The sequence below is a fragment of the Eutrigla gurnardus genome, assembly GCF_963514095.1.
Source record: "Eutrigla gurnardus genome assembly, chromosome: 11".
NCBI classification, from domain to species: Eukaryota; Metazoa; Chordata; class Actinopteri; order Perciformes; family Triglidae; genus Eutrigla; species Eutrigla gurnardus.
In genome coordinates, this window is record NC_139925.1 from 8,622,688 (window position 1) to 8,649,755 (window position 27,068).

The 27,068-nt window shown below is 45.5% G+C and overlaps 1 protein-coding gene across 3 annotated transcripts in view; it reads left to right on the top strand.

Annotated features, from left to right (window-relative positions):
• dst (dystonin) overlaps positions 1-27,068 on the top strand; it is a 91,537-nt gene that overhangs the window by 48,442 nt on the left and 16,027 nt on the right. For all 3 annotated transcript variants that reach the window (XM_084021834.1, XM_084021835.1, XM_084021836.1), the window contains 34 exons: positions 4,085-4,237; positions 4,330-4,563; positions 4,680-4,964; positions 5,453-6,001; positions 6,227-6,403; positions 7,315-7,438; positions 7,584-7,792; positions 7,919-8,236; positions 8,326-8,492; positions 8,623-8,779; positions 9,224-9,350; positions 9,516-9,566; positions 10,223-10,458; positions 10,622-10,751; positions 11,089-11,288; positions 11,374-11,872; positions 12,000-13,468; positions 19,431-19,592; positions 19,777-19,947; positions 20,177-20,343; positions 21,187-21,346; positions 21,568-21,894; positions 22,045-22,129; positions 22,820-23,061; positions 23,164-23,370; positions 23,504-23,623; positions 23,766-23,873; positions 23,963-24,181; positions 24,265-24,468; positions 24,813-25,044; positions 25,497-25,723; positions 25,814-25,936; positions 26,039-26,140; positions 26,744-26,845. In XM_084021834.1, the coding sequence (XP_083877960.1) occupies positions 4,085-4,237; positions 4,330-4,563; positions 4,680-4,964; positions 5,453-6,001; positions 6,227-6,403; positions 7,315-7,438; positions 7,584-7,792; positions 7,919-8,236; positions 8,326-8,492; positions 8,623-8,779; positions 9,224-9,350; positions 9,516-9,566; positions 10,223-10,458; positions 10,622-10,751; positions 11,089-11,288; positions 11,374-11,872; positions 12,000-13,468; positions 19,431-19,592; positions 19,777-19,947; positions 20,177-20,343; positions 21,187-21,346; positions 21,568-21,894; positions 22,045-22,129; positions 22,820-23,061; positions 23,164-23,370; positions 23,504-23,623; positions 23,766-23,873; positions 23,963-24,181; positions 24,265-24,468; positions 24,813-25,044; positions 25,497-25,723; positions 25,814-25,936; positions 26,039-26,140; positions 26,744-26,845 (8,043 nt within the window). The remainder of the gene's footprint in view (positions 1-4,084; positions 4,238-4,329; positions 4,564-4,679; positions 4,965-5,452; positions 6,002-6,226; positions 6,404-7,314; positions 7,439-7,583; positions 7,793-7,918; positions 8,237-8,325; positions 8,493-8,622; positions 8,780-9,223; positions 9,351-9,515; positions 9,567-10,222; positions 10,459-10,621; positions 10,752-11,088; positions 11,289-11,373; positions 11,873-11,999; positions 13,469-19,430; positions 19,593-19,776; positions 19,948-20,176; positions 20,344-21,186; positions 21,347-21,567; positions 21,895-22,044; positions 22,130-22,819; positions 23,062-23,163; positions 23,371-23,503; positions 23,624-23,765; positions 23,874-23,962; positions 24,182-24,264; positions 24,469-24,812; positions 25,045-25,496; positions 25,724-25,813; positions 25,937-26,038; positions 26,141-26,743; positions 26,846-27,068) is intronic.

Here is a 27,068-nt window from a genome sequence, read left to right on the forward strand (position 1 = left end):
TAGTTGACGAGGCGGCAGTGATTGAACTACTGGACCTACAGTCGGATGAAGGAGGAAGCGTTGTAGGGGATGAGGACGACGCAATGTCTATTTTAAAACGGCCAGCTTCAGACGGATCCATGTCCTCACATATTGCCTTTCATGTGATGGAACAACAGAGCCTTTTGAGGTCTGGTTGCACCATCAGTGAGTCATTGCAATCTGGATTAGTTAAAGATGACTGTGATGACTCAGAAGCCAGCAGTTACCCAGAAGAGAACCGCGCTCACTCCATCTCCGATGATTATGATTATCTGCTTTTAATGAATAGTAATGAAGCTGAAAACATGCAGGCTGAGAGGAAGGTTGCCGTCATGGTGCTTGATGAGGTCGATGACGAGGAGATAGGGAACGGAGATGCAGAGGTAGATTGTGAGGGAAATGTTGGAAAAATGAGATATGACCCACGTCACCCCCCTCCCTCGGTTAGCGAGTCTCTGGTGACCTCATGGAGTCAGGTTACCTCAGAGTGTATTCATCACGTTGACACATCGCCTTTACCGGCTGAAGAAGGTGACTCACAGGTTGTGATCAGCCAGCTGACATATTCAGCTGTTGTGATCGAAAACTCAAGCATCAGCGCCGATCCGGCAAGACGTACTGAGTGTCCCACTTCTATTTATCGCTCGGAATCTGACATGTCACCCATCGATGATGTCTTTTTCATTGCACAAGTGGAAAGTGAGACAAGCGGTGAGAGTGAATCAGACGTGTCCTCATCCCACGGCGATGTGTCGTGTGAGGGAAGCAGGACTGAAACAGACACGAGTGCCGTTCATCCACCTTTGAACGGCGAGCCAAGTATAGATGACTCACTGCGCGGAGATTTGGGCGAAAGTGCAATCACCTCAGAGTCCAGGGTTAATGGTAACCATGACGACAACATCAGCAGCAACACAATCACATTACCTCAGCGGGCAGCGCTCCATTCAGAAAGTGAGTTTGGCGTTGGATCTGAGCCCGGCTGCTCTGAAAACAGCCAGAGAATGCTTGTCGGGGAGAGATCCCCAGAGTCGACCGTTGTTTCCGATGAACTCACCGCAACAAGCGCCATTAATCTAAAATGTCTTGATGTTAACAATCGCCGCGCTCTAACTGCAAGCAGAGCTGCTGTTGAAACCGTTCTGGGTGGTGAGGATGTGTTACACGGTGCTGCAGAGGATGTAGAGTTGAGCTCGGCTAGTTTTCCCCCAGAGAGGCAACATGAGGACATTATCACCAGTGATACAGAACAGATCTCTGAGTCAAGACATGAAAGTGATGAAGAGGATGTTGGTGTAAATATATCCGCGTTAGAAATGAACTCGGGACAGTCTGAAGATGTATTGGCAGTCGGGTTAGGATCTGATATTCTACCAGAGGATAGATTAGATGTGTGTGCTTCCGAGCATCCCCAGGTACATACTGATTTCCTGTCAGACCATTACCGTACATCTGATGCTTCGTCTTCAGCTCCACCAGGGTTTTCTAATGCTGTAAGTATACGTGTAGATGATGAGGGGGAAGTGATTACAAAGGGGTCTGATGTCAGTGATTTGCAAAAGGCACAACCGGAAGACATTGAAAGTGCTATCTGCGTATTTCCGAATACTCCGGAAGCTTTAGATGAAGGTGGTTGTCAGATGGAGAGCAGTCACCCAGACCTTCTCATGGATTTGCTGAAGAAAAAAGCCCTCAGTTTCAACAGCAAAGAAACGGGAAGTCCAGAACTGATAATGCAAGATGAGAAAGTCTGTGAAAAGGCCGGAGAGCAGGCCGATGCCCCAAACATCCAGCTGCAGCTGCTGCAGGTTCTCAAGTCCGTGTCGACAAGTCAAGACCTCTCAGTCCTCCAGGAGGTGATGGACACTCTAACCAGCGCTCTGGGAGGCGATCCTCTGGGGGGAGACTCTCAGGAGGAGCGTTGGGGCACTCTGGAGAGCATCAAGGAGGAGAGCTCCGAGGGAGAAGACGAGGGGTCGGCGGACGACGACGACCCGGGTCTCTGTCGCTCTGCTGCAGGCAGCCACCGGCCCTCTCCTCAGTCGTCTGGCAGCCCAGAGGCCTGCAAGGTTGAGGAGGTCAAAAATAAGGTACATTTAATAGTGTTTTTGTGTTAAGCTCCCTTAGTTTGGACACGAGTAACATCTGCTCCTCCCTTGTGTCTTCTTTCCCCTCAGCTGTTCTCCATCCAAGATTACTTGGAGTGTGTCGGGAGGCTGCAGGATCACGCCGATGTTTTAGAAGACATCCGAAAAGATCTTTTAATCCAGGAGCCCATGGGCAACAACATGGAAGAGCTGCAGGTTCAAACGGAGGATTTGAAGGTTAGAAATGAACAATATCAAACAATATGAGATGTTCTCATGATATACATGTAAGTAGTTCCTGAGCACATGTGCTTTTTTACAAAAATATCCAGTCTCTGCAGTCCCAACTTTCTCAACTGGCCGGTGTTATGACAGTCGATATGGAGAAAGCCAAACAGCTCTTAAACTCTGCTGATGAGTACATTCCCGTACAAATCCACCAAGATTTGTCCTCAACATATCTGGATTTGGAGCCGCATTTTACTGCCGTTTCCCAAATGTGTGCAGAAAGGAGTCACTCCCTTATTCAAGCAATGGAAACGGGAAAGGTCAGCGCGTTCTGCAAGTCATTTAAGTGATAACAGCTGCATCAGCTATTGACTACTTAAAATGTGATTTTAGGTACATTTGGAATCAACGTACCAGAAACATCTTGGTGATCTGGAGGAGCTAGTGGGCCAAATCCAGAACACCTCAGACGTGTGTGACGTGGATTTGAACCTGTGTGATGTGGATGCACTGGAACACTTAATGGAGCAGAACAAGGTATCTCCACATACATGTGAGGTAATAATATTCAATATAACTACAGAAACTCACGCTATTTCCGTCTTTTCTTCCAGGACATGGAGAGCGGTCTGCTAAAAGAAGCCAGGCTCAAGTTAGAGGATGTCACGTTTGACATCCAGTGCTTTATTTCTGAGCATGCTCAGTTTCTGAGTCCGGCTCAGAGCAGCTACCTCCTCAAGTTCCTCAGCAGCACTCAACGGGCGTTCAGGGACCAGACGGAGAGAGTTGTTGCCCAGAGGAACGCCTTAGAGGTCCTACTGGAAACCAGGGAGAGGGAGAGCCAGGAGAAGGTCTGCATGCAGATATACTGCAACATGAATGGATGCTTACAGTGCATGTAGTGTGGGCTGTTTAAGCCACATTACCGGTCACATTTTAGCATCGATAGCATCATTTGTGCATTTTAATAATTGGAAGATCAACTCAAACACATTGATTGAATGAACACCTTTTTGTTGTATTGTGAGACATCTGACCCATCAAAACAAAACAAAAATGATCAATTATTTTGTACATGTATTGAACTTGTATGTTGATTTTCAGGAATTTAGACTGAACATTAGACTTTTTCCATGTAATCAGTATTTAATAGAATCCAAAGATAATAGTTTTCACCATAATATGTATTTTTAAAATTAATAATTGGCTTTTGTTTCCAGGATATAAATTTGGGAGTTTCGACTGAATGCCTGAAATGTTTTGGAGAAATAACAACGTTGCATGCTCCTATGCTTGAATGCTGCTGCAGACTAACTTCTTTGTGCTGCTTGTATCCTACAGGCCTTCCAGACACCAGTGAACATTTAACAGTGGACAAAATGCAACTTCTCGGTTGGAACACTTTCACCCACAACAAACTCATTAACGTACCGGAGTTAATGTGCTTGTTACCGTTAAGACCAACGCGGCGAATAGAGAAAAAGCATGTTTACAGCATACCAGATTAGTCCTTTATTCAAATAAAGGAAAAAGTATACAAAAGCAGATTTTGCATGTTACCTCAAAGTGCTTGAATCGTTTCTCCTCCCTTGTGTTGATGTTTGTGTTTCCAAGTATTGACTAAGACCATAGGAATAACCCTTAATAGGTTTGTTTCATGTGTTTAATTGTATGTGGATGTGAATGTGACAGCTTTTTGTTGTCAAAGTGTGATATTTACTTGACGTTTTGTTTTTCTTGTTTGACAGTCGTTGTTGGACAAACAGAAGGAGTTTGCAGAGAAGTTGGAGGAAGTGTGCGACAATCTCACCCTGACAGAGAACCAGCTGATCGGTCATCAGCAACAGGCTGGAAACGCTGAGTGCGTCACAGACCTGCAGCAGTACCAGCAGGAGCACCAGGTTTGAAACGCATTTCCTTTTTGATTTGAAGAAGCACACGTTTTATGTCAGTTTTATTCTGTGACCCCGCTGTTCGTCCTCCTGATCTCAAGGCTCTGCAGAAAGACGTGTTGACAAATGCCAGTGCCTTGAATGAGGTCATCACCAGTACTAAAAAGTTCCTGGAGGAAAACCGGAGCAAGCTGACGCCAGATCAGATTGGCATCATTGAGAGCAAGTTGGAAGAGGCTAAAAACAAAGCCAAGATCATCAACCAGCGGGCCGAGGAGTCCAGGAAAGATTTGGAGAAGGTCGTTACCACGGCGATAAAACAGGAGAGTGAGAAGGTCAGAGTTCTGATTACCTCCCTATGTGTCACTATGTAATGCATCATATTTTAGCTCATTATTCCACATATTGCTCAAATTAATGTCAATGTCGTGTCATCCATCTGTCTTTTCAGGCAGCAGCTGTTGAGCGGCTCGAAGAAAGTAAGAACAAAATCGAAGGTCTCCTGGACTGGATCTCCAACATAGGGAATGAAAACGAGAGTGTTCTGGATCAAACTGACCATATAAGTAAAGAGAATGGAAACGTGCCAGAAGAAAGCTCAGCCACAGGACTGATAGGAGAGGACGACGATGCCAATGGAAACGCATTACAGGCCACTGAAAAGGATTTTGGCAGAGAGACCAGCGGGAAGAACGACGCCTCCCTGGAGCTCGATAAGCAGTACGACAGGGTCAAGGTAAAGTTGCAAAACCTTAGAGGGAGAATTATTCCACAGCAGTTCATGCTTGTATGTGGGAGTCTTTCTTTATCAGGGCATTGCTTGAGGCAGTTCATCATGCTGAAATTGAAAGTTGAAAGACACGAGTAGCAAAGAAATGCAGAAATCTAACCATAAATTCTTATAATGAATTTCTAAATCTGTTAAAAGGTTAATATCAACAAAATTTGACATTTGGCATTAGAAGATGTAGATATGGATTATTGCAAACATTGCAAAATGTAGATGCATGTAAAAAAAAAAAAAAAGCGATTTAGTTCAATAGTATTTAGAAGAATTTGAAATTCAAGAAAATGGAAAAGCCGATACTTCAGATCATTTAAAGCCAGTGAAGGCAAAATGTGAATACATTGAGAAAATAATGAATATAAATAATGTTACAATGTATGAGAATGTAAATATGATTACAGCTATATGTGTCCTGAAGTCTTTTTTTGTTGCCACAGGCCCGTCATCAGGAGATCCTGTCCCAGCAGCAGGATCTGATCATGGCCACCCAGTCCGCTCAGGCTCTGCTGGACAAGCAGGCCAACGTGTTGTCTCCGGAGGAGAAGGAGAAGCTGCAGAAGAACATCCAGGAGCTGAAGGGACGCTACGAGGCCTCGCTGACGCAGGCTGAACAGCAGATGAAGCAGGTGCAGTGTGTCCAGGAGGAGCTGAAGAAGTTCCAGAGTGACTGTGAGGAGTTTGTCGGCTGGTTAGACCAGGCGGAGGGAGACATGGAGGAGCTGGGCGATCCCGCAGGCTCCCTCAATGTCCTCCGTGATAAACTCCAGCGACAGAAAAGCTTCTCGGAAGATGTGATTTCCCACAAAGGGGACCTCCGCTTCATCACCATGTCGGGACAGAAGGTGCTGGATGTGGCCAACGCCTGTGGATTGGCTGACTCTGCAGCTAAGAACACTCTGCTGGACGTGGATACTTCAGGGACCTGTTCTGCTGTCAAGGACAAGTTGGATTCAGCAGCAAGCAGATACAAAACACTACATTCACAGGTATTTAAGTGTGCAGTTGATCACATGGAGCTTCAGTTGGTTGCAATAGCTTATTCTTGCCACTGGGTGGGAGCATTCGTCTTCATTTAAAACGAACGTGTCTTCTTCAAGCACAGTTTTCCATCTAATGGTCACACTATTATTTTCATGTATTGAGCCTGCGTACTTTATTCTGTTTTCTGAATATGTTATCAAACAGTGTAATTCTTTCCCTCTTTGTTTCAGTGCAATCAGCTCGGCAACAACCTGAAAGATGTGGTCGACAAATACAAGAAATATGACGACTCGAGCGCCGACCTTTTGAAGTGGCTCAACAGCTCAGAGGAGGAGGCGAGAAAGCAGCAATCAGAGGCCATTGCAGCTGACCCACAAACACTACAGAAACAGCTGGAAGAGACCAAGGCAAGAAAACGTGCTAGCCAGGGCTGCGGTGCTTAGGCCTCGTCTGACGTACCTCAGATTGTGGTCTTCTTCATCGGGTTTTTACATTTTGTTCATATTTCTTTGAGGCCTCTCTAATTCTTAAAGCCAACACAGGAGGAGTCGTAAGAAAGAGCCCCGTTGATCTTTCCTCCTATAAGATGCATTACAGTTTGATGAAAAATGGATCCTGTCAGTGAAAGTTCAAAAGGGCGTCCTTGAGACAAGATAAGATTCAAGATATTTATCTAAACTTAAGTATTCATCCTGAGGGAAATTGCTGTGCAGCAGCTGCTTTTCAAACATCAAACAATGTGATGAGAAGTTTAACGGATGTTAAGTTGCGAATAACCCCAAATAAAGAAACAAAGGAGAGCTTTGTTAAGAAGCAACACATGCAGATCTTTCAGCACCGGCCGGGTTAAAAGGTGATGGCACAATAGACCTGCCTTACCATATACAGTGTTTCCACTGACTCAAGTACAACGGGGTTATTTTTAGAGTCTGTGCTCAAATTCAAACCCACATGTGAATAGTTTAACTCCGGTTATTTGAAGCCGACACACTCCTACAGGAGGAGAAGAAGCGATGCCGTTTCTGTGTCAAAGCCTTTGGCAGCAGTTGAACATTTCTCGGTGGGGAGGTAGTGACTTACAGCATAGATATGCCCAGATAAGAGGCGCCTCTGGGCCAACCGAGGCACACTGTACTTTTGGCTTTGGTTACAAATCACTGCAAAGAATCCTAAGCCTTCCTGTAAGTGTAGCAGTCGAGGCAGACATGTTCATCTAAACATATCTGGGGAATCACGATATGTTTCCATGGATGTTATCCAGACATTCTTTCACATTATTTATGTGGTTTGTATTTTTATTCGACTGATTGATCCACAGGCCCTGCAGGGTCAGATGACGGGACATCAGACTGCTATTGAAACGCTCCGTAAAGCAGCTGAGTCTTTGATAACATCTGAGGGAGACTTGCTGAGCAACTCAGATGACATCCAGGAGACAGTAGGTGAGGGAAAAAAATCCAAGTAGGGCACCCTCTACTAGGAATTTAATAAATACATTTATCCCAAATACGTTTCTGTTTTGGTTAGAAATGTTAATCTCACAATGAGAAAGAGTTTTAATCTTAAATTTGTTCATCTGTGCTGTAGATGACATCGTGGAGCGCTACGACAACCTGTCCAAGTCCGTGAGTGATCGCAACGAGAAGCTGCAGATCACCCTGACTCGCTCCATGAGTGTCCAGGATGGCTTGGATGAGATGATGGGATGGATGGAGGGAGTGGAGGCCAGTGTGAAAGAGAAGGGACAAATCCCCCTGGACTCTGCATCCATTGGAGATATTCTCAGCAAAGAAGTAGTACGTATACTTGTCGTCATTTCAGCAGTCTAATAACCTGATATTCTAATATTTGTGCTTTTTTTTTTACCAGCATATTCACTTTATTCAGCCATTAAAACTGTTTTCCACCTTGTATTTTTTCAGGCCTTAGAGCAGGACATAGCAAGTCGCCAGAGCAGCATCTCCGCCATGAAAGCCAAGGTGAAGACGTTCGTGGAGACGGCAGACCCCTCCGCTGCTGCCCTCCTGCAGTCCAAGATGGACGGCCTCTCCCAGCGCTTCTCCGATGCCTGCGACCAGCATAAGCAGAAAGTGTCCCGGCTGGAGGAGCTGAAGGAGAAGGTGGAACAGTTCGAGGAGGTCGCCGACAACGTTCAGCAGTTCGTCGTGAAGCGTTCGCAAGATCTGCACGAGACGGACGGGCCCGGGAAAACGTTCAATGAACTGTCCCAGCTAATGCAGGTAACCATTCCACTGACGCTGCCTTTAAGTGACGTAACGTTCTTATTTAATGCTGCAAATGATGACCGATCATAATGTCCGCGCTGTAGAACACTAAAGCTGAGATGGCGGAACACGCCGGTGATTTGGAGAAGCTGCAGACTCTGTCTAAGGAGCTGTCTGAAATAAGCCCCGATGCAAACAAAGTCCAGATCCAGAGCAAGATGGACAATCTCGCCAATATTTTCAGCACCTTCAAAGACACCGTCAAAGAAAAGTAAGCCGGGACAAGCGGAAAGGGGTTGTTGTAATACCAACGTTTAACAAATAGCATCCTCATTGCTAACAGTGATGTTAGTAGAGCGTGCAGATGGATGGATGATATGACTGATTCTTGTCTACTGCAGGGAAGAGGAGGTATCATCCTGTCAGGACCAGCTGGGAGAGTTCAGGTCTGCAGCGAGCGCTCTCACTAAGTGGCTGGAGCAGACCAATGAGAAAGTACCTGCGGTGCAGCCAAGCGGCTGTGTGAAGAGTCTGGAGAGGGACTTGCAGACGGTCACCGTGAGTCATGAGACGAATCAAAAAAAAAAGTTTGTCTAACTGCACTTTAAGTGCTGGAACAGAAGCCATCGATGATGCACTTTGCATCTCGAGGAGTCTCTGTGTTTTGCAATAGACAGATGTAAAGTATAGTCCTGCCTTAAACTCCCCACCAGCCCGACCTGCTTTCTCTGCCAACTAATGACAGATGGATGGTGTGTGTTTACACAGGACAGATGTGGGAGTGAAACCCTATGTTTGTTCAGCAGGAGACTTTTTGCTTCACAAGATGTTACAGAAAGAAAAAAAAAATCACAGAAGTAGGCCCTGAAAAGCCAAAAAATATATACTTTTTTCTTGTTAAACCCGTTTCTCAAATACATTTTCAGACATCACCTTTTGCCTTTATGTGTTCTGAATGCCTTGCTCCTACAGTGTATACCATCTTTCTGTCTGATGCATCAGGGCTTATTAGATGAGTGGACATCCAAAGACCCTGCTGTCCAAGACCTGAACAGTAAAGGCTCAACGCTGTGCAGCCTCATGACCTTTCTCACATCCCCCGCCAAAACAAAGATGCCTAACAAGTCAGGTAAACATCTTCTGTTTGACTCAGTCAGTGCAATGGGACGCATGGTGTTTGGGCACACTTCTGAGTATCTACTCACTAACCATTAGAGATCTTGGAAAAGATCTGGAAAGACTGACAAGTCTGCCTGTCCTTCACACAAGCTTTGTCTTATGTCTCTTGCATCAGCTCTTACTAATGGTGGTGGTCCAGCGAGCCATTCCTACCTAACCAATAAAGGTAACCAAGTGTGTGTGTGTGTGGATGCTGCTGTGTAAATACATGGTCTGTGGTGTGCTGTGAAGGGATGGCTGGTTTTCAAAGCGCTGCTGTGGCTGTGGTGGCTCTCTTCTCTTGAAGATCACTGTGACAGTATGTTCAGATTATGAGTAATAAAGTTACAGGAACAATTAAGGCGTTTATTGTTTTTTTTTTATGTCCCAATTGCACAATTAAACTCCATAGGTAGTGATTTATTTCATCATTTCTCATCCAATGCTTAATTTATTTTATTTCTTTTTTTATTTAATTATTATTTGAACTATCTTCATTTGAAGGCAAGATAATTCAAAGAATAGTTTTTCAATCTGCAGAGCAAATTGGACTGATTGAGTTCTCTTGAATCTCTCGTACTTTCCTCTTGTGAATAAAACCGAGTTGTTCTATCTGAGGCCTATTAAAGCATTTAATTAATAATTTTTTGTGATAATAATCTGACACATTTGCACAAATGCTTAAATTCAATTTGTAGGCAGTGGATGTTAGGTCCCTGACTCATTTTCTGAACATACTGTACCTTTAGGCCACACCAGTACCCCATAACTATCATAACCTTACAATGACACTTGAACTCCTCGTAAGGAAACTTGATCATTTATTTCATTTTTGGCCCTCAGAGCTGATGGTAATTCAGCAGAACATGTCATTCGTCAACGAGGGATACGCCAGCCTCGGGGAGACGCTGAAGAGCCGAGCAGCAGAGCTGAGTAGTTCCGTGCAGGAGGTGAAGGAGGCTCAGAAGGAGACGGACAACATGATGACATGGCTGAAGGACATGAAAAAGACCGCGGCGTCCTGGAACAATGCAGCCACAGAGAAAGATTCGGTGAAGACGCAGCTCGAACAGCAGAAGGTACAGAAATCCTGTTGTTGCTCAGCAAATAGCCTGACCAATCATCTACATTATACACGGCGTACTCACTGATCTATTTGTTCGGTCCGCTGTGAATGAGGCATATGACACTCAAGCAAAACCCACAAGATTCTGTGATTATTATTTGTTTTTATTCTCCCAGGCTTTTGAGGATGACATGAAGCAAAAGCAGGATCAACTCCAGAAGCTCAGGGAGACGCTCCTCAACTTGATTAAGACTCATCCCAACTCCCCCGAGGCTGCAAAATGGAAGCAGATGCTGGCAGAAATAGGTACGCAGCAAGGTGTTGTCTCCAGATGGCCATGGCTAATTTATGTCACTGAAACCGTCGGAGGTGTGTCGAGTCCCGCTGACGGAAAAAAGTATCTAATCACGGCACTGGCTTCTGAGTCGAGGCCTTTACAGAATGATGAGTATTACTAGTGTTCATCTAGCCCTCTACCCAGAATGCATACAGAATGTGTCTCCCTGCCACACCAGTAACACGTTCGCAGTGCCAAGTCCTTCACAATGGGTGGTTTGTTAGGGGAACAGTAGGGCTGTGGATAGAAAGGTGCTGTTATGCTGACTAATGCAGACTGGTGTGATTGCTCTGCCCTCCTGCTCAGATGCTGCCTGGGCAGATATCAGCGGCTCTGTCGAGGACAGGAAGCAGCACCTGGAGCAGTCCAACAAGAACCTGAACACCTTCCAAACGACCGAGCTGCAGCTGGGTCAGTGGCTTTCAGAGAAGGAGCTCATGATGAGTGTCCTCGGACCCCTCTCCATAGACCCGAACATGCTTAAAATGCAGAAGCAGCAGGTTCAGGTGAGCATGGTGAACGTTGTTGGGAATAACTTGACCTGTGCATCCTTAAAGAAACTGAAAGTCTTGTGTTTTTTTTGCCCTCCAGATCCTCCAGAACGAATTTAACAGTCGCAAACCTCAATATGAGCAACTCAAGGAAGCTGCCTCTGCCATCCTGAGCTCCTCGGGCAACCAGGACCCCTCGAGCGGGAAGCTGGTGAGGGAGCAGCTCGCTGCCGTCACCCAGAAGTGGCAAGGCCTCACGGGACAGCTGGACCAGCGGGACAGCCTCATCGACCAGGCCGCGGTGAAGACGGGCCAGTTCCAGGAGTTGCTGAGGGGTGTCAGTCAGACGGCCGCTCAGCTGGAGAATCAGCTCAGCAACCATCAAGGCCACAGCACCCAGCCCGACGCTGTGAAGAAGCAGTTGGAGGACGTCCACGACATCTCGGCACAGCTGAGGGAGGAGAGGAAGAAGCTGAAGGAGGCTGAGGCCATCAACGCGGAGCTCACAGCGATGGTGACGGAGGATTATCTCAAAGCCGACTTGGCCAGGCAGCTGGAGAGTGTCAACAAGCCTTTCAAACAACTGGAAGACAAAGCAGGTTGGCCTTTTAACATTTTCCAATTCATTTTTTATATTTGTCCACTAAAGTCTATAAGAAATATCGAATGTAAATCATATGCAGTCGTCTAATCTAACTCAATACTCGCCACACTTCTCTGTTATAGCCAAACGGATCGAGCAGCTCAACTCAACCTTCGCCAGCTCTCAGCAGTTCCATCAGACCTCCAAAGACTTCCAGTCCTGGCTGGGTGAGAAGCTCCAGGACCAGTCCAAGCCTCAGCCCATCTCTGCCAAAGTGGACGTCCTGCAGCAAACCCTGGAGGAGCACAGTAAACTCCACAAGGCTCTCAGTGAACAGGAGGACGTGTACAACACGATCACGGGGGAGGGGGAGATGCTCCTGCACAACACCGAAGGTGCAGAGAAGTTGGCGCTACAAGGGCAGCTTACTACGCTCTCTTCCAACTGGGACGAAGTGAAGAAGAGCTCCGTGGAGCAAGCAGACAAACTCCAGGCGGCTCTGCAGAAATCCCTGAAGTATAGGGAGCATGCAGAGAAGCTCAGCTCCTGGATTCAAGAGTGTGAAGCCAGCGAGGCCAGGGTTAAACTCACCGTCGACCCAGCTGCCGTGGAGAGCTCGATCGCTCAGGTGAAAGCCCTCCAGAAGGACGTGGACAAGCACAGAGGGATGGTGGAGCAGCTCAACGCGGCTGCAGACGGCCTTCTCGACGTGGCCACCGTAGACACCGAAGCCATCAAAGAGGAGAAGGCTAGCATCGGCAAACGAGTGGACAACGTGGTGGAAGGTCTGCAGGTTAAAAGGGAGTCCCTGGAGAAGATCTCCCACACGGTTAAGGAATTTAACGATGCCTTGAAAGAGGCAAAGTTGCAGCTCGAGGGAGCCAAGAAGCAGGTGAACACGTATGAATCACAGGGAGTGCAGGCACACAGCAACAAGAACCTGACCAATATGAAGGCCCAACACAAGAGTCTGGAGGGAGTGCAGAACCATGTGGAGCACCTGAAAACCTTGGCTAAGGACCTTGTGGTTGAAGTCCCAGATGCCGATGGGGTGACGGACCTCTTACTGCAGGCTGACGGCATGGAAAAGGACTACAGCTCCCTAAACAAGACACTAGAGGAGACGTGCCAAGTCTTGGAGGGTAAACTGCAGGGCATAGGGCAGTTCCAAAACCGCATCCGGGAGATGTTCACCCAATTCACAGACCTGGATGACGACCTGGACAGCATGGCTCCCGTGGATCTGGACTTGGACACACTTAAAGGACAGCAGCACAGCATTGAGGGCTTCATGGCTACGCTGCAACAGCTGATGGTCAACACGGACAACGCCGGAGACAGCTGTAAGAAGATGTTGGAGACTGAAACCTCACCGGACCTGTTGGGCCTGAAGAGAGATCTGGATGCTCTGAGTAAGCAGTGTGGTAAACTACTGGATCGGGCTAAAGGCAGAGAGGTGCAGGTGCAGAGCACTCTCACCAAGCTGGAGGAGTTGTATGGCAAACTCCACCAGGCGGAGGAGAAGGTTTGCAGCGCTATGGGCAAGGAGGCGTCACAGGAAGCCGTCGGCATGGAGACGGACGTCATCAATCAACAGCTGGAGGCCTTTAAGGTATGCTATCCCCAATTTATTCATTTATTTTGTCGTTTCCATTGATTGGTAATTGACTTGGATGGAGGTTGATGGTGGAATATATGTGAAATCACAGCAATGGTTTCAGAGAGAGAATTTAAATTATTTTGGGGTTAGTAAGGATAGAAATAGGAAGAATTCACAGATGAAAGAATATGATTCATCCTGATATCTAATTGCCTGAACATATTGTACACATGCTATTTTTATTGTAACCATGAATTCATCTAAACGCTGCATTCTCTCCTGAGTTTTACATACATTTAATATTTTAATCTTTTAACATGGTGTCTATCCACAAACCCTGGCACATATTACCAGCAGGCTCTTCACTGAGCACACTTGCTACAAACATGGCAACCCTCTGGGGACTGCCGGTTCATTAAGGGCATCTGGTGTTAACAAAGGAGCCGCGGCCCATATGCAACGATGGTGCAGGAGGGATGGACCGTCGCAGCCAGGTGGTCGCCAGCAGGGTGTCGCTTGATTCAATGGTTCCACTAATGAAGCTGGGCCTGCAGCCTGATCTCCTAACATTGATATTATTGTTCTTTTACGTTTGAACCTTCACTGCCTGAAATTATCTCGGGCTTCGAGTAATAATAAATTGACCTTCCTGACAGTAAAGTGATGGGTAGTGACCATTAAAATGCCCTGAAACCCTTTTAGTGTGTATTGCTGGTCTGAGCGTCTATTAGGTTGTGTGGTAATATGAAGACACATATTAGTAGTAGATTTTATAGCTTATGCAAAGCACCCCAAATGCCAATAAGCATGATTAATCCAAATGCTAGGTTGTATTCCTTTATTCTTTTGTGCACTGTGTTATGGAAATTTAAGGTACCGTGTAATCATCTCTGCAGTACTTCAAACATAGCACACAGCTTCCTAATTGTCCACATGGTCTGTTTTCAGTTGCTCTTACACTCCACATTGTCTATAAAACCATGGAGGTCTTTGTTGCTATCAGTGAGGGATAAAGCAACGGGTAGCCATTAGCAAGATTTACAGACGGATGAAAAAAATGTAAAAGCCTGTACATTCCTGTGGAGTTCTCCAAAAGAGGATTAACCTATATTCAGAGGTGACGGTATGATTCTTAGGTTATAGCATTAGATCGTATTACAATAAAACAATGCAGCTGAAATGACACATATGAAGATATAGGTCAAGGGATTTTTTATTTGTTTTTATAATTATGGGGTGCAGCTCTCACACAGGAGGACTACATACTAAACCCCCAGTTGAGATGCATGGATTAAAATATCACGGGGGGGAGCGGGGTGTCAGTTTGACGTGTGGAGTTTGGTTTAAAGGCCTCACGGAGAAACTATTAAAGGAGTGATTGATTCAAATTGTTGCTGAGCAGCATTGTCACGGTGCATGTTTTGGGACCCTCTTTGTCCCCGTCATCGGTCTGGGGTTGAAAGGGCACACAGCCTCAGCTGCTGGTGGGAAGCCCCTTTTGTAGTCATTGGTACCAACGCTTTTAGCACACGGGAGAATTGCCAAAAGCGGAGGTTGAGCTTGTTTCTGTATTTAGCTGCAGCATGAAAACATTAGATGATTGTGTCATATTCTGTTTTATGTTGAGTGGATTAGGCTCTTGTTTCTGTAGGTAAGTGGGCTTTATTGGCGGCTGTTGAGGGGAAAGAAATAAACAGAGAAAGACGGTGCTTGGATTCGTCTCTTTCGTGTGCTGTTACCATTTTAGGTCACGTTTTAAAAAAGAGACACGCCTGACTTTGTGTGTTCACTCTTGTTTTTCACGTGAGATTTGCAGGAGCTCGGCTGAGGGAGTCCTGGTGCATGTATGTGAATATTATTTAGCTCTAGTGACTCAATGCCACGGGGGGGGGTGTAATGTCTGAACAGGGAGGGGGGCGTCTTCCCACCCCCCCTGTTCAGACATTACATCAGTGTCTCTTACAAAAGGAGTTTCTGCCATCTGAATCACTGCACCTAAACCCGCTTCATTGACGTTAAAGTCATTGTGCGCACGTAGTGTCGCTGACTCACTGCCACACGATGATTAAAACGTGAAACGTGAAACTTCTGTGGGACGGTTGCTTTACAGGAAGAGTTCACGTTGTTGAGCTGTAAGGCGATTATGTGGAGTTTTCTTGCATCAAAGCATTCTGGTCTTTCTTCCCAATACAGAATTTCATCGCAAATGTTAAAGTTGTCCTCAGCCGACAACACTTTTACAACAGTCATATGAAAATCTGCTGACTTTACCTCTTTTATAGGAAATAAAGTAGAACCGTACGCTTGTTTGCTGGATAACGACTGAATGAACTAGTGGCAGAAAATACTTATTTGATCATTTATTAATTTTCTAAGACAAAAATTGCTACGTCAACTTGACATTTTTCAATATTTACTATATATTTTGGATTAAAGGATTAACTTATTAATAAAGGAGGTAATTGATTATGAAGATAACTGTATTTAAATCATGCAAACAATCTGTCCTCCGAGTTTAACTTAGTTTTATTAAGCTACAGCTCAATACAGATAAAAAGAACAACAGCAAAAATATCTGATATAAAGATGAGTTATTATTTAATCCTGGTCATGTATCAGGAAATTGATCTGTAAAAATGTGATTTGTATTGATACATTCAAAGGCCTGAATTTTTAAAAAGCAATGCAGGTTTCAGTGGCTGAACATCACAAAAAAAAAATCCCACCAGATCCTAAATGCTTTTATTTTTTACTATTTATCTCTGCCAGTGTCCACTTTCCGTCTCCCCTCATGCGTGCAGATCGGGACAAAGAATTTCGGATGGTTCAGCTCCTGACCGAGCTACTGTGGCGTAGACAATCCAGGAAACAAAAATAAATTCCTTTCATTATCTCCTCTGTTCTCCTTTCTTCTCCTACCCCGGTCGCTGGACATAAAAAAACGCCTCCATGCAGTTGGCGGAGCGGCCGGTGTTAAATTACCTGGGACCTGTGCCTCCCCAGCATTCCACAGTAATTAACAATATCTGCAGGGTCCACAGCAACCGTCCACAAGCAGAATACAGAGGGCAAAGACAAGAGAAAAAAGGGAAAACTGTGTATCTATTTCAGCACAATGTGATGTCATCAGAGTGGGAGCTGCTGCTGCCTGCTGGTCTAGGTTTTTTTTTTTTTTTTTTTTTTTCGTGAGGTAGAAAAGCTGGTGTGTATGGCTTCCCCTCCCCATTCCCTCAGTCACTGAGAGGAGAAAAAAAAGAAAAGTAAGTGATTGTGTCAGGATGCAGAAGATGGCTTAGAAGTGAAGTCATATGGGCCATGCTGACATAAGGGGGAATTAGAAAGGAGCAGGGAAAAAAAAGGGTCATGTGTCCACCAATCAACATGTGCCGGAGCGGCTCTCAGCACAAATGGAGTTGTGGCAGATGTTGTCTGAATAATGAGCGGGGGCGGGGCATGAAGCCCTCTGCCAGGAGGGTGTCTGTCATTGCGAGGGAGCGATGAGAGAGAGAGGGCAGCCTTTTTTGTTTATCCAGGAGTACCAGCTCTCCTCAGAACTGCCCACAGTTTTTTTTTTTTTTTTTGGTTGGAGTCTGCTGGATTTGCCCGTGGATATTTTTCATTTTGCACTGAAGATTTTCCTTTCCGCGCATGGATGCTGCGAGGATTTCAGAAGAAAACAAGCACTTTGGACCACGGGAATAGTGATTACGTTTTGGCAATGCAAGGAGAGCCTAGAGGAATATTCTTGGGATAGGTGATCGTACTGAAAGACTGGATTTTCATTCCTAATACGGAGTATGACGCTGCTGCACAGTCCGAGCATGTGTTTGGTTTTTTTTATTATTATTTGACATGTCTGTATTTCTAAATCCTTTATTTAAAAACACAGTCTAGATTAATTGTGTACATATTTTACTTTCTTTTAAGAAAATCTCCATGAGGAATGAGAGATTTTATATTGAAATGTGGGTGTGTTTAGTATTTATTTTACTTCTCATTTAAAAAAGGAGAACTCATTATTCGGCACGGTTGTTCCTCATGTATTTTGGCCACATTGTGCTCCTTTTTTTAAATTGCTCCTTGTGCACTAAAGCAACAGATACCTCAAAGGATTTCACTACAATCTTTTCTTTGTAGTGAGTTGTGACTATTTTCTTTAAGCATGGGCAAACCGCTGAGCAGACCAGATTGCCTCAGACAAAACCCTTCCTGTGTGGGGAAGGGGGAGGAGGAGGACCTGAACATTGATGACTGCTATGTGCCCCAGAGGTCCATTTATGACACTGTCCGACTAAATGAGCAGATAGACTCGGGCTCTAAAGGCAGCCTTTCTTCCCGCCACTTCACAGGCACCCTCCCTTACACTCACCGCACCTTAGACCTCAGCAACCTGTGTGGGAACGGAGCTCTCTCTGCCTCCAGCTCCTTCGAGCTCCGAACCCGCAAACCCGCCATGCTGGACGAGCGTGCAGTCTTTGATGGACGCAAGCTTAACGGGCACATAATCAGGGCCACTGACACGGTGCTGCCCAAGTCACGTCTCCAGGTAGCAGAGAAGAAGGACCATCCGCATCATCGACGTTCGTGGAGGACGTTTGCGCCCACGAATCTGGGCGAGTACGCGAGCCGCAGTGGGACCTTGTGCTCCGGGAGTGCGGAGAGGCCGGGGTTGATCAATGGCAGGAGAGGGCAGAGTATGACCAGCTCGCTGACATCCGAAGAGGACTCGGGTCTGTACAGCCCGACCGTGGAGAGGGAGCGACATGCTCACAGATCTCACAAGAGAGCAGGCCCCGGCACGAGGAGCCTCTCGTCTTCGGAGGCGATGCACATGTCCGGGGACCTGAGAACCGGCCGCTCGCTCAGCTCGGGGCAGGAGGAGTTCCCTTTCTCACCTGCGAGGGACAATCGATCTCTTTACCACAGCAGCAGCTTGGCCCAGGAGCTGCGACAGACGGAATCCGGTGTGGTGGATCTAAACGGGAAGGATACCCTCAGCAATGGAGAATGCAAATACTCCACAGGGAGGTTCTCCTCGGGGTCGGCCTCCCGGACTCCAAACGAAGGCTCTGGGTGGCGGTCCAGGACATTAACAGACTATGATGAGCTGTCCACCGCCGAACTGTTAGAGGATGTGTCATATCAGGACGACTGTGAGTTGGTCAGTGTGGTGGTGACACAGCCCGAGACACATGGAAACTCTCTAACTGCACCCATAGAGACCTGCCACGAATCAAACCCATGTACTTTGCAAGAAGGAGCGGCCAAGTACAACATGGAGGAGCTGGAGGAGTTCCTGCAGTCAGTGGAGGCCTGTCTGCCGAAAAGTTTACAGACGTTCCAGCACGCAGGAGAGCAGGAGATCGAGGCCTTGCTGAATGCCATCGCTGCATGTCCTGAAATGAACCCTATTGGCTATTTCTCCCCACAGGTGCCCAAAAATAGCCTCTCCCTTCATTTCCGAGTTCTGTTCATTAGCTGGTCCAGCACATGTTTCACCAGATCATACGCCTCTTTATGTGAGCTTCTCCCGGATGCTGGCTTGGTGTTATATCTGATTACACGATGAGTGAAATAGATTTTGCTCGCTAGCTCAACCCTGAAGTCTGTCTTCGTGATTGTGCACAGCTGTAACACTGCTTTTCTAGAAGCTGCCGGATGGTTAGGGAAGTCTTTATACCAGCTGGAGTTTTAACACCAAACCTGAGGCGTCAGCTCGCGGATTACTTCCTGGAATCATTTTAGACAACCTTGACAGGGAGCAGTATTGTAGTTCTCACTGTAACTCACTGTAAAAGGAGACTTGTCCAGAATGAATGAAGTGCTTCATTTGTTCTTGTTCAGATAAATCGAATTAAATGAATGCATCATGAAATCACTTCTTTACAATTTAATAAAACTTGTGACATTGAGCATTGCAGACATTTGAGCATTCATAAAAATATGTGTCCTGATTTGTTCCGCTTCTCTTTAGGCTTTCCAGAAAGAGGACATTGATCCGTTGCAGACACAGCTTCAAGACATCAGCTCCCTCGGCCATGGCCTGATCCAAAACGCCGCCAAAGGCACCAGCACCAGGAAGCTGGAGGATGATCTGGAGGAAGTCAACACAAAGTGGAATACCCTCAATAAAAAGGTTATTTGTTTTAATGCTTCCGCTCTGATCTCTGCTCTTGAATAGTTGCCATTGTATGTGAAACTATAAAGAAATATTCTCATTGCAATGAATCACCCGTTCTTAATAGTTGTGAGTCACTAGGCCCAGTTTTAAGTTGGCTTTAGAAAAAAGGTGACGTCTATATTCTCCATGTGGTCTGCAGATTGCTGAGCGTTCAGCCCAGCTGCACGAGGCCCTGTTGCATTGTGGGAGGTTCCAGGATGCTCTGGAGTCCCTGCTCAGCTGGTTGACTGACACGGAGGAGCTGGTGGCCAACCAAAAACCTCCATCGGCTGAGTTCAAAGTTGTCAAGGCGCAGATACAAGAGCAGAAAGTAAGCACTTAAACACTAGAAAATCCTCACGACATTATGATTTTACCCTCCGTCTCGTTTAATTGACACCCATTGTTCAACATGAGTGTGGCACACAAAGCTGTTTGTTTAGTGGACACTTAATTTGTGCCATTTAGATTTACTGTTTTCCACCAGCAAGCAATGCGCTCGCTGTCAGAGCGTGTTAAAGGCGCACCAATAACTCTGCTGCTTTGTTTGTGTCTGACAGCTCTTACAGAGGCTGCTGGATGACAGGAAGCCAACAGTGGAGCTGATAAAGAAAGAGGGAGAGAAGGTTGCAGAACTGGCAGAGTCCGTGGATAAGGAGAAGGTTGCGAAGGAGATCGAATGCCTGGGGCAGAGGTGGGACAGTCTGCTGAAGAAGGCTGAAAACAGGTCTGTATAACACTGAGCAGCAGCTGTAATATTAAACGCCCCTCCAAGTGCAATGCTTCACTGTGCTTCGGAGATAAATGTTGCCCATGAAATGTTTACCTAAGATTTAAAGGGATTTTTCTGTCTTATTGAATTGGTGTTTTTGCCTGGAATATCTTCAAACGTATTAATATTGTCACCTCCTAAATTCACCTCCTACTGAAGCTTAACGGAACAGTTCTGCATTCTGGGAACTGACAATTATTACCTTTGAGTAATGTTTGGACTGTAAATTTGAAGCTAGCCAGCAGCCGGTTAGCTTAGCTTAGCACAAAGCCTGGAAACGGGGAGAAACAGCTAGCCTGGCTGTCTGAAGATAACAAGATCGGTTACCTGGCACCAGCAGAGATACAACGTGCTAATTGGTGAGATTTAGAGGTGCTAATATGTTGGTTGTGTGTCCTCTGGACAGAGCCAGGCTAGCTGCTCCCCCTTTTTTCCAGTCTTTTTTACTAAGCTAAGCTAAGCTAAGTGGCCGCTGACAGTTGCTCTGTGTCAGTCTTCTTGTCCAACTCTCAGCAAGAAAACACATTAAGTGTAACTCTTCTTTAAATCTTGGTAATGAGAAGTATGTATACTCCCAAATTCACTTACACGAAAAGTATCTGGTTTCGAAATATTAATCCACTGTGCCTTTCACCTTTCTCTCAGCTCAAGTTCAAAACAGGGCGGTAAAACATTATTTATATGGTGCAAGCATTTCCCAATAAAACATGTCTTTAACAGGTTCTGTTGAAACACACACTCTGTCCATTACTATGCTTTCCTAATCCGATGCTGTCACTATCTAAATAAATGTGTCAGGCACAAACAGCTAGAGAGCATCTTAGTGGTCACCCAGCAGTTCCACGAGACCCTGGAGCCCCTGAGCGAGTGGCTCGCCGCCACCGAGAAACGCCTCGCCAACTCCGAAGCCATCGGCACCGAGACGTCGAAGCTGGAAGATCAAATCTCTCAACATAAGGTATTATCCGTGATTTCACATCCTTGCCATGTGTTTTGGGAGTTTGGACTTTTGTCCAAGAAAATTTCATTCATTTTGCTCATTACTTTAAGTTTACGCTTTTCATTATTTTCCATTTCCCCGTTTTTCATTAAATTTCAGTTTCATATTTTTTGTTTTATGTGTGTGTTTTTCTGTTTGCATCATATATCCTTGGTTTGTTTCCCATCCCCTGTGGTCAGGCCTTAGAGGAGGAGATTATGAATCACAGTAAAGACCTGTTACAGGCCGTCAGTCTGGGTCAGATGCTCAAAACGGCGAGCTCAGTGGACGAAAAGGAGTTTGTTCAGTCCAAACTGGACGCCACCCAGGCCAGTTACATAGAGCTCCAGGAGCGATGCAGGAGGAAAGCGGAGATGCTGCAGCAGGCTCTGGCCAACGCCCAGGTGTTTGGCGAAGACGAAGTGGCCCTCATGAACTGGCTCAACGAGGTGCACACGAGGCTGGGCGAAGTGTCCGTGGAGGACTACAGAGTAGATGTTCTTGAGAAGCAGCTGGCAGAACAACGGGTATACACTCCTCCTCAGGCCACGCATTACGTTGTCCTTTCATTTAAGTTGCATCATTCACTTGATTTTTAGGAATTTGAATGTCATGCGTTAGTGTACAAAGTTTCTTTTCACTCTCGATGACATTCTCAGTGTGTGTTTTCCTTTCAGGCACTACAAAGTGATATTGAGTTGAGGAAAAAGAATGTGGATCAAGCGATCTCTAACGGCTTGGAGCTTCTGAAGCAAACAACAGGCATGTGTGACTTTATGACTTTTTTCCTTCCACACTTCATAATGTTGAAAGTCAGCAAACAGTTATGCGTCTGTAATACACATCATAAGGCTTCTCGCCTTATTTAGGGAGCAGATCAACAGTAGACAAAGTCTTTTTTTTAAATCGTTAATGACAGAATTAGTTGAAAGAAGATTCCCGTCACTAGTCTTCCCTGAAGTGACCTTGCCTGGCATAGTAATATGGCCTATATCCAACACACATAACCCCTGTAAAACAATACTCTGTAGTTTTTTTCTATGGAATAAAAAATACAATTTTGCTACTTTTGGTAGGACCAGGCTATCTGTTTCCCCCTTTGTCCAGTCTATGCTATGCTATGCTAAGCTAACTGTCTGCTAACTTTATTATATATTTACCATTTAGATGTGTGAGTTGGAACCAATCTTTTCTTCCAACTCTCTGCAAGAAAATGAATATTCTCAAAATGTCAAACCCTTTCTTTTTTGATTATGCATTCTTTCTCATTTAGGCATGTTCCTAGTATGTAGTTAGAATATGTGGCCTCAAACACCACTTTATCTTCAAAACATCTCACATCACTGACTCCTGCTTTCTGTGTTCCACCAAGCCGACATGCTGTTATCCTACACTGCGGCAGAAATGCAAAACTTCTGGAATAATATGTAAAAATATACTTTCTATTTATAGGGGATGAGGTGATTGTTATCCAGGGCAAACTGGACGGAATAAAAACAAAGTACGCTGAGATCAACTCGATGAGTGACAGCGTTTTGAAGACGTTGGAGCGGGTTTGCAGTCTCTCAACAAAGCTGCAGAATACCCATGAGGACCTGAGCTCCTGGCTGGAGAACGTGGAGGCTGAGGTCAGCACTTTTGCTGATCAGCAGCCAGTGGGCGAGCAGCTCATTCGTGCACAAAGCAGGCAGAAGGTAAGAGGTTCAGCTTCGAGACAGAAGTGTGATCTTTAACATGAAATAAGTGCTTTGCAAAAACACATCCGTGCATTAATTAATTCACGTAATCATGTTCAGGAATTATTGAAGGAGAGCAAAGACCAAAAACCTGCGATGGACAAGCTCAATGAGCTGAGCGGGTCTCTCCTGGATCTGATCCCCTGGCACACTCGTGAGGGTCTGGACAAGCTGGTGACGGAGGATAATGAGCGCTACAGAGCCGTCTGCGACACGGTCACCCAGCAGGTCGACCAGATCAACGCTGACATACTCAAGTCACAGCAGGTAAACCAGAGAGGGTGATAAACAGCCTTTTTATCATTTGGCTGGTTCTTCTTCTGCTTTACTTTCCTTATTAAATCAGGAGCTGGATTTCTTTAGCAGTGGAAAACGTCAATTACTGTTTGTCTGTTTCCAGTTTGAGCAGGCTGCAGACACCGAACTGTCCTGGCTGACTGAAGCTGAGAGGAAGTTGCTGTCGATGGGTGAGATCAGGCTGGAGCAGGACCAAACCACAGCCCAGCTCCAGGCCCAGAAGGTTAGCCTATCATACTGTGTGTGTGTGTGTGTGTGTGTGTGTGTGTCCACGGATAGACACAAGCCTCCATTTAAACAAAGTACAGTTAACAAAGCGGTTTCTTTTGTAACATCCAGCCAAACTGACTCTGCTGGTTTTCCAGATCTTCTCCATGGACATCATGAGACATAAAGATACTGTGGATAATATTGTGAAAACAGGAAAGGCCATAATGAACAGCAAAAACCCGGACGAGAAGGAAATCTTGAAGGTGAAAAGATTTATTCCAACTTTCACATGGCCAGCTATTCATTTAGAATATGCAAATAAGGTTAAGGATTAATTTTGCTTTTCCATCAGGCCAAGACCCAGACTCTCTTGGAGAAGTACGGCGTTGTCAGTCAGCTGAACTCGGAGCGCTGCCTGCAGCTGGAGCGAGCCCAGTCTCTGGCTGGTCAGTTCTGGGAGACCTATGAGGAGATGTGTCCGTGGCTTCAGGAAACCATGAGCGCCTTCGGCCAGCTGCCTCCCCCCTCCATCGAGTACGAGAAACTCAGGCAGCAGCAAGAGGAACTGAGGGTATGATCAGAAGACACGGGCAGAGGTTCACTACGACACTTTTATTGAACTTTTAACAACTTGATGTTTGGTGTAATTTCCAGGAAATGCGAGAGCTGATTGCCGAGCACAAGCCCCACATCGACAAGATGAACAAGACGGGGCCTCAGCTGCTTGAGCTCAGCCCGGTGGAGGGAGTTCCCATAAGGGAGAAGTACACGGCTACAGACCAACTCTACACCAAACTCAAGGCCGATGTCAAGCAGAGAGCTGATACTCTGGAAGATGCCATCTCCAAATCCACCCAGGTGAGGAGCAACTGTGTGTGTGCGTGTGTGTGTGTGTGTGTGTGTCTAAAACTGTATGAATTATGTACATTTTGTATTAGGGCTACAACATTTTTTTTTCAATTGATTGTTTAGTCTTTGAAATGTCAGAAAATAATGAAAAATGTCCATCACACTTTTGAACAACCCAAGTTGGCAGCTTCAAATATCTTGTTTTGTGGCATATTTCAGTTTCACAGGACTGTTTCTTTTTGTAAATACTGTCTTTCTGTTACAGGGGAGTCAAAGATTTTCCCAGCTGTCTTTCGTGATATTACTATATAAAGTATAAACTCAAGTTGAGGTGTTTCCTCTCCTCCTCCTAGTTCCATGATAAAACCGACCCGATGCTGGAATCCCTGGAGCGGATCGCCGAACGCCTGCGGCAGCCTCCGTCCATCTCGGTGGAGGTGGACAAGATCAGGGAGCAGATTACTGAAAATAAAGCCGTCTCTGTGGATTTGGAGAAGCTGCAGCCCTCTTATGAGACACTGAGGCAGCGAGGCGAGGAGATGATTGCCCGATCCGAAGGAGCAGATAAGGACGTATCTGCCAAAGGTGTGATCTATCATCTTATTTGATTCGGATTTAATTGAACCCAGTCATATGATTTATACCATAACGGGGCTTTTGGATGATTAGAAGAGTCATATAACATATAAAAGGTCAACAGTAGGAAATATATCAGCTCAACACCGGCCAAACCATTAGTTCTCCCCCTATCAAAACATGTGCACTCGTTCCTTGGCTTTAAGTCTAGGTTTGACTTTTGGATGGGACGTTTTTGTTCTCTGGGTTTTCAAAGCTTTCCTGCAGGTGTGGCTTCAATATGATGCCATTATTATTTTAGGTACAAAGAAAAAGAAACAAAGCAAGAGACAGAGACCACAGAGTTTCATATTTAACCTGTAGATATGTTTAAGCTGAGGAATACATACTGATGTTTGTGTGTTTGTATTCCACATTTTATATTGTTAATCGATTTATTATAATTCTTTTCCCCCCACAAGTTGTACAAGACAAACTGGACCAGATGGTGTTCCTCTGGAACGACATCCAGGCCTTACTGGAGGAGCGGGAGGCGAAGCTTCTGGATGTGATGGACCTGGCGGACAAGTTCTGGTGCGACCACTCTGCTCTCATCGTCACCATCAAGGACAGCCAGGACCTGCTGAGGGAGCTGGAGGAGCCCGGAGTCGACCCGTCGGTCGTCAAACAGCAGCAGGAGTTTGTCGAGGTGGATACACCCCCGACTGAATGAACCAATGGGTTATTAAGAGTGTTGGAGCATTTCTTTGTTTTAACAACTGCTCTTTTGTCTCGACAGGGATTTAAGGAGGAGATCGATGGGCTGCAGGAAGAACTCGAAGTGGTTCAAAACCAAGGCGCGGAGCTTATGACTGCCTGTGGGGAACCTGATAAGCCTGTGATAAAGAAAAGTCTTGATGAGGTAGTAGAAGTCATACATGCCTATCATTCTTCGTCAACATGCTGAGTGTTTTTCTCTATCTACATATGACTTGTGGTGATTTACTCTTGTCTGTTTTTCCAGGTGAACTCAGCGTGGGAAAACCTCAATAAGACTTGGAAGGAGCGAGTGGAGAGGCTGGAGGAAGCCATGCAGGCTGCCGTGCAGTTTCAGGACGGCCTGCAGGTACTTTGATCACCGTTCCACTGCGTTCACAAAGAACAATCTGATGGAAGTCTCTCACTGAAGTGTGACAGATGTTCAGGCTTCCTCAACTGACTCCAAATCCTAACAGACTTTTTATTACTCTTCTTTTTTATTTGTCTTCATTGTACAACTTATTATAGAATATAATTGTTCAGGGAGACATGCATTTGAAAGTTAAATACACACATGTAGCCTGCAAGTTGTTAAAATGAAACCACAAATTACAGCGCTTTTTCTTAATTAAATTTGATTGAAGAGAGCTGTTAATTTCGATAAACACCAACCACAGTGCTGCGCTATATTTGTCTCAAAGGTACATAAAGTCCTTCTAAGATCGTTTCTGTGTGGGAAAAGTTGGCCGTTTTAATTTGATTAAGTTTAAGCATCACACTTTTTTTAAGGTGATAGTATTAAAACTCTGGCTTTATTATGTTCTTTTACCTAATTTGTCAACCACATAGATTAACAACCGACCAACTGCAAGATTTAGTGCAAAACATGACGCTCGATGTGAAACATGACTCCCTGCGCACAAAGCTTTGTTTTTCTCTCCATAACAATGGTTTCCCACCTTGTACGCAGGGTATGTTTGACTGGGTGGATATTCTGGAGAGCAAACTGGATTCAATGACACCCGTAGGCACAGACCTGGAAACCGTCAAGCAGCAGATCGTAGAACTCAAGGTACGGTCTGGTATTTGTGTTTAAATATACAACAGCTGGGTATTCTTATAATTCACTTCTCATTCTGTCTTATTAATTTACATCTTTGACTTTACTGCAGCATTCAGTGCTACAGAGGCTCTGTCATATAACAGCTGTGTTTATGTGCAGTCCTTGATTCATAACCTGCCCCGGTTAGTACAAAGGCTCTGTGGGAAAAAAAAAAACTTGTCTTTGATGTAAA